Source organism: Osmerus eperlanus, chromosome 24 (assembly GCF_963692335.1).
Source record: "Osmerus eperlanus chromosome 24, fOsmEpe2.1, whole genome shotgun sequence".
NCBI lineage: Eukaryota > Metazoa > Chordata > Actinopteri > Osmeriformes > Osmeridae > Osmerus > Osmerus eperlanus.
This window is the reverse complement of record NC_085041.1, coordinates 5,193,106-5,199,105: the sequence shown is the minus strand read 5'-3', so window position 1 is coordinate 5,199,105 and position 6,000 is coordinate 5,193,106. Positions and strand designations below refer to the sequence as shown.

The 6,000-nt window shown below is 52.7% G+C and overlaps 1 protein-coding gene across 1 annotated transcript in view; it reads right to left on the bottom strand.

The window, feature by feature from the left end:
• Nucleotides 1-1,649: 1,649 nt before the first annotated feature.
• Nucleotides 1,650-6,000, bottom strand: part of herc2 (HECT and RLD domain containing E3 ubiquitin protein ligase 2) — a 43,083-nt gene continuing 38,732 nt past the window's right edge. Inside the window, exons 83-89 of the mRNA XM_062450120.1 lie at nt 5,855-5,996; nt 5,403-5,597; nt 5,112-5,224; nt 3,469-3,659; nt 3,239-3,344; nt 2,898-3,110; nt 1,650-2,639 (exon numbers count right to left, since the gene is read on the bottom strand). Of these exons, the coding sequence (XP_062306104.1) occupies nt 2,367-2,639; nt 2,898-3,110; nt 3,239-3,344; nt 3,469-3,659; nt 5,112-5,224; nt 5,403-5,597; nt 5,855-5,996 (1,233 nt within the window). The 3' untranslated portion in view covers nt 1,650-2,366. The remainder of the gene's footprint in view (nt 2,640-2,897; nt 3,111-3,238; nt 3,345-3,468; nt 3,660-5,111; nt 5,225-5,402; nt 5,598-5,854; nt 5,997-6,000) is intronic.

Here is a 6,000-nt window from a genome sequence, read left to right as displayed (position 1 = left end):
AGAGTATTGTCCCTCATTTATAAATCACAACTCCACATTCGATCTTAAGAGTCCAGAGACCAGGATTACCACGGCTGTCTGCTTGGTACAGCATGCAGCATACCTGACACACCGGTGGCATGTACAAATCTGAGCCTTAAGACGGGTAGAGCCAGTGAACCATGTTGGTATTCATTCCTGCTAGTCTTATGAGTGATCCTGGGGGGGGGGGAGAGGGAGGGGAAGGGAGGGAGGGAAGTAGACTACAGCAAAACTGGGACTGCTGTACTTCTCCAGAGCACATGACCGCTGGAATATGAACCATATCAAAAGGTAGAGAGGTGCAGAAGTACCCTAAGCTGCACACTACAAATCAAGTGGAGAATTTGAACTCTTCGTGTACAGTCCTACTTATTCCAAGTCTCATTACATTTCTTCTTTCTGATCAGTTTCTGGACAATGAACTACCAAAGAGTTATCTTGGTGATATGACACTGTCACTCAAACTAAACCATGCATACTTTATTCAAATCAGGAGTGGTAAGGTATGGTCTGTCAGTCTAGATACAATATAAAACTCTTAAGTTCATTTTGACCGTAACTATCAGCTTTAAATTTAAACCAAGCAATAAAACAATGAGGCGTGGTCAAATGTATCCTCACAGTGGGTGGTGGAGTCAAGATGCTGTACAGTGATATGATTTTCCATGGGCGGCGACTGGCAAGTTTTACGAAACACAGGACTGACCATCTAAATACAGGCCTACTCTGTGGCTGAATGAGACTGAACACACGTTGCTGTTCAGAGCTCTCCCCCCCCCCCCCTCCCCCCGGGCCCCAGGGTCCTGGTGCACGGGAGAAGCACCTGACCCAGTGAAATTTACGTGATCTGGAGCAGAGAAGTGCAGAGTTTGTGTGTGTGTGGTGGGCTGGTAGTAGGGGGGGGGGGGGGGGGGGGGAGGTAAGACTACAAAGAATTCTCAGATTTTTTTTAAAGCCAAATTAAAGCCGTGATAAAAACACTGCGTTTTCTCGTGCTCCACTGTAATCCTTTGAACCAGTTCTGAGGAGAGCAGGAGAGCAGGAGAGAGAGAGCAGGAGAGAGAGAGCAGGAGAGAGAGAGAGAGCAGGAGAGAGAGAGAGCTGGAGAGAGAGAGCAGGAGAGAGAGAGCAGGAGAGAGAGAGCAGAAGAGAGAGCAGGAGAGAGAGAGAGCAAGAGAGAGAGAGCGCAGGAGAGAGAGAGCAGGAGAGAGAGAGAGCAGGAGAGAGAGAGCAGGAGAGAGCAGGAGAGAGAGAGCAGAAAAGAGAGCAGGAGAGAGAGAGAGCAAGAGAGAGAGAGCAGGAGAGAGAGCAGGATAGAGAGAGAGCAGGAGAGAGAGAGCAGGAGAGAGAGAGAGCAGGAGAGAGAGCAGGAGAGAGAGAGCAGGGGAGGAGGCTCTGACCTCCAACAAGCTTACCGGAGCCTCACACCGGGAGCAGGATGGGAAGTGAAGGCTTGGGAAGAACCTGGGCTGGACCTGGCAGGCTGGGCATGAGGCACGTCTACACTGAGACCTAGAGCTTCCTCCAAATGCATCCAGGTTAGGCCAGAAAATCAAGAAAAGATCAGTTGAAAGCAGCAATATACATTCTCATGTTGGGGGGGAGAGAAAGAGACTGGAGAAGGGCTTTCATCATTTTAATTTATTAACAGAATTGTTTTTATTAACATTTAATATGCAGGAATGAGACCTTTTCATGAATACATGGCACAATCATTATATACATTTTTTTCATAGGACAGTGCAGCATACACGTGTTCAATCGAGAGACAGTCGTTGTCACATGACCTTTCCCCTGGGTTCTGATTGGTGCGAGCCGAGTGAGAAACACTGACACTGAATTTTAAAAAGGTTCTTTTGAAGAAACACTTGTAACCGAGAGAGAATGGAAACTGAAAGAAAAAAAAAAGCTATCAGGCATCCTTCGCAATTTACAACAACCTAAAGATAGACGGGCTCGCACGTCCACCGCAGCGCTAGGCCGCGCGCCCAACAGGGTTTTCAGGGGACGTGGCGATCCCTGGTGCGACTCATCCCCTCCTAATTATTTTTAAAGAGACTAAATGAGAGTCTAGGTTTCTTCTCCAGCGTACAGTGCCGTCAAAGCTAATTGCACATAATTCACTTTTTTGTTTTCTCCACGTAAGGGTAAGTCGTAGCAGAATGCATGTGTGTGTGTGCATGTGTGTGTGTGTATAAATTCATGTATGTGTACGTATGAATAGGTGAGATTCAACACCGTCATGTGTTTTCTCATCCTCATTTAGTCTGTGGGGGGTGCCTTCGCCCTTTTTCTCCGGCGAGCGGGGGGGGGGGGGGGGGTCAGGGGGTTAAAGGTCAGGGGAGTCAGTGTCCGGTCAGGTAATCCTGCGTGGAGTCCGAGGCGAAGGAATCGGCGTCCTCGTTGTCCGAGTCCTCGCTGCTGTCGTCGGCGGCCGGCTCGCCCGTCAGCGCGATGCGGGCGTAGTCGTCCGTGTCGATGGACTTGCAGAAGTGGATGGCGTACTTGAGCTTCTCCTCCAGCACCAGCTTGCAGGAGTACCTGGGCAGCTTGAGCAGGAAGAAGCAAGTGTACGACTCTGGCAGGAAGTGGTCCGGAGGGTTGTACTTGTCCAGCACCTGGAACGCACGGACATACGTATGACCACTGCTGCAACACTGCCGCAACAGCGAGGCTGGCTCGTCACGAGCCAGTTACAAAGAACGATATCTCCCGATGAAAAACACAGCACGCAGATATATATGTGTAGCACAGAATCTATACATGCACAGGCCCGTATTTGTACAGGTCTGACAAATCAAGTACAGACACTTCATCGTGGTCGTATACTGGACGGTGTGTCCGAGCGGCGAGATGGAACCCCCCCCCCCGCTCACCTGCACGACGAAGTCTCGTCCCCGGAAGTCGGCGATGGTGCGGGGCAGGCGGGTGCGGCCCCAGACGAAGCGCAGGAACAGGGACCTCTCCGTGTTGGAGAAGGACTCCATCACCTCCCAGAACCACTGGATGAGGGGCGCCGTGGGCTCCACCCCCTTGTAGGTGGCCACCGACTTGAGGAGGTGCAGGGGGATGTCTGGGCTGCCACACACCTGAGGGGCGGGGCGGGGTTAGGGTTGGAGCTACGCGCACACACACACACCCTTATCCACACACACACACACACTCCATACTAAAAATATCCCACAGGCACACACACCCGGCGTGGGGGAGGCCCTACCATAGTCTCCAGCTCGTAGCCGGTGAAGAGGGAGAGCAGGGGCACCGGGACCACCCGGGCCATGCCCTCACGCACCGCACACACCTGCTCGTCAAACTCATGGAGCCTGCAGGACAGAGACACAGCTGGCTGAGGAACAGGACAGAGCACACACACACTAGATACACACAAACACTAGAGATGCACTGGGAGAGCCCCACAGAGGCGGTGTGTTGGTGGCGTGTCTTCACCTGTAGTTGATGGCCAGGCGGACGTACTCGGCGCGGTTCTCCAGGGTGATGTGGGAGTGCTTGGAGCTCAACTGGATGTCCTGGCCGCTGGCGTTGGGCACGGTGAAGGGCAGCGTCATCGCCTCAAACTCCTCCGCTGTCGCCTCGTTGTCCCGGATGTACATCAGCCCCGGGATGAAGTCCTTATCCACCTGGAGACAGACAGGTTAGACAGACAGACAAGTCAGACAGACAAGCCAGGTTAGACAGTCTTTATCCACCTGGATGAGAGACAGACAGGTTAGACAGACAGACAGTATTTATCCACCTGGAGGAGAGACAGACAGGTTAGACAGACAGTCTTTATCCACCTGGAGGAGAGACAGACAGGTTAGACAGACAGTCTTTATCCACCTGGAGGAAAGACAGACAGGTTAGACAGACAGTCTTTATCCACCTGGAGGAGAGACAGACAGGTTAGTTAGACAGACAGATAGGTCAGACAGACAGGTTAGACAGTTTTTATCCACCTAAAAGAGAGACAGACAGGTTAGACAGACAGACAGTATTTATCCACCTGGAGGAGAGACAGACAGGTTAGACAGACAGACAGTCTTTATCCACCTGGAGGATAGACAGACAGGTTAGTTAGACAGACAGATAGGTCAGACAGACAGGTTAGACAGTTTTTATCCACCTAAAAGAGAGACAGACAGGTTAGACAAATAGACAGGCGGGTCTTTTCCGACATAAATTGACCCTAATGAAGTGAGCCTTCATGGGTGCGAGTGCGTGAGCGTGCACCTGTGTGTGTGTGTGTGTACGTGTGCAGGAGTGCGTGAGTGAGCGTGGGATAGCTGCGGTACAAAGCCTGCACGTGGTGGGGGGGGGGGGGGATGGTGTCGCGTCTGGGAGAGAACTGCTCGTCTTGTGCCGGCTCCTCCGCTCCCTAACCTTTGTGCTGTCTCCGGGGCCAGCGCAGCGCACAGCGGGGGCTTTGTTCCGCCGACAACCTCTCCCCCACATCGCTGCGCTCCCTGCGCACGTTTCGCCAGCTCGTGATCCCAGCGTGGACGCAGGAGGGAACGACCTACACTCGCTGGCTTGTGTCTGCCTTTGCGGCGCGTACACTGGTGCACACAGGCCTACGGTGCTTGGAAAGGGCAGAAGGATCACACAACCCTGAGGAGAGGTGTACAGTGTGCCGGCCCCCGGGCTCACTCAGAGGAAGTTCATACTGTAAGAGAGGAACGCCGCCGTCCTGCCGGCACCGCGGGGTCAAAAGGTCACGGTGCAGTTCTGAGCCGGAATGCTCAGACGTACACATTTGCTAACACGTTGGTTGTGTAAGAGATTAAGGTTGAAAAGACGTTTTACGTAAATCTACGCAAAGTGCATAGTTGTACATTCCTACAGCTTGGAAGAAACTAAAACTAGGACGTGTAGGAGGATGTTTTACCCTCGGCAGATCGGGTTTGAAGAAAGGTTACAGAACGTCCAATGACGGCTTACATACAGTACAAGGTCAGGTGACATTCTGGGAAAAGTGTGTGTGAAAGTTCCAACACGACTTCAAAGTTGATATCCAATTCATGAGAAAAGGACTTACACACAGGACAGAGGTATGCACACACACACACACACACGAGCAGAGGAATGCATACCTCACTGAGGTCAGCGATGGTGAGGTTCATTCCGGCCAGCTGCTTCCAGACGGGTTCTGCCAGGTTCAGACTGAGTGGGCTGCCTGTTCTGATAGCGATACCCAGAAGAACTCCTGCAGAACCACACAGAACCCACACACCTTTATAACCAGAACCACACAGAACCCACACACCGTTATAACCAGAACCACACAGAACCCACACCTTCATAAACAGAACCACTCAGAACCAACACCTTCATAAACAGAACCACTCAGAACCAACACACACAGGGAGCAGGGGGGTTCGTACCCAGGAAGCGGAACATGTTCATGTGCAGGGGGGTCTTGGCGGCGGGGTTGAGCAGGAAGCAGTCCCGGTTGGCGCCCGACTCGTCGCGCCCGTTGGGGGTGACGATGAGCAGCAGGGTCAGGCCGTTCTGGAGCTCCTCGCACATCTCTGCTATGGACTCACTGTAGCCTCCACCACAGTCATCCACAGACTCGCCTGGGAGCACACACACACACACACACGCAGTTCACACACAAAGACTACTCAAAACAGCTAGCAGCAAAATATAGAACATCGACTCACGCAATGCTTAGATCAATCACACACACACACACAGTACAGATCACATCAAAGGGACACAATCTACTGAGCTCTCAGCTGACAAGTGTCCCATGTGAAGGGGGGGGGGAGGTGACCCAGAGGTCATCGTGATGCGGGGGTCAGAGGTCACAGGTCACGCCGGTGGAACCTACCCACAAATTTGACCTTCCAGACGCGGTGGGGCAGCAGCAGGCTGTCGGGGCTGAAGGAGCTCATCTTAGAGCACATCTGACCAAACACCGACTTGGTCCCGTCTGGACCAGCCAGGCCCCCTTTACTGCGGGAGCGCTTCACCTGG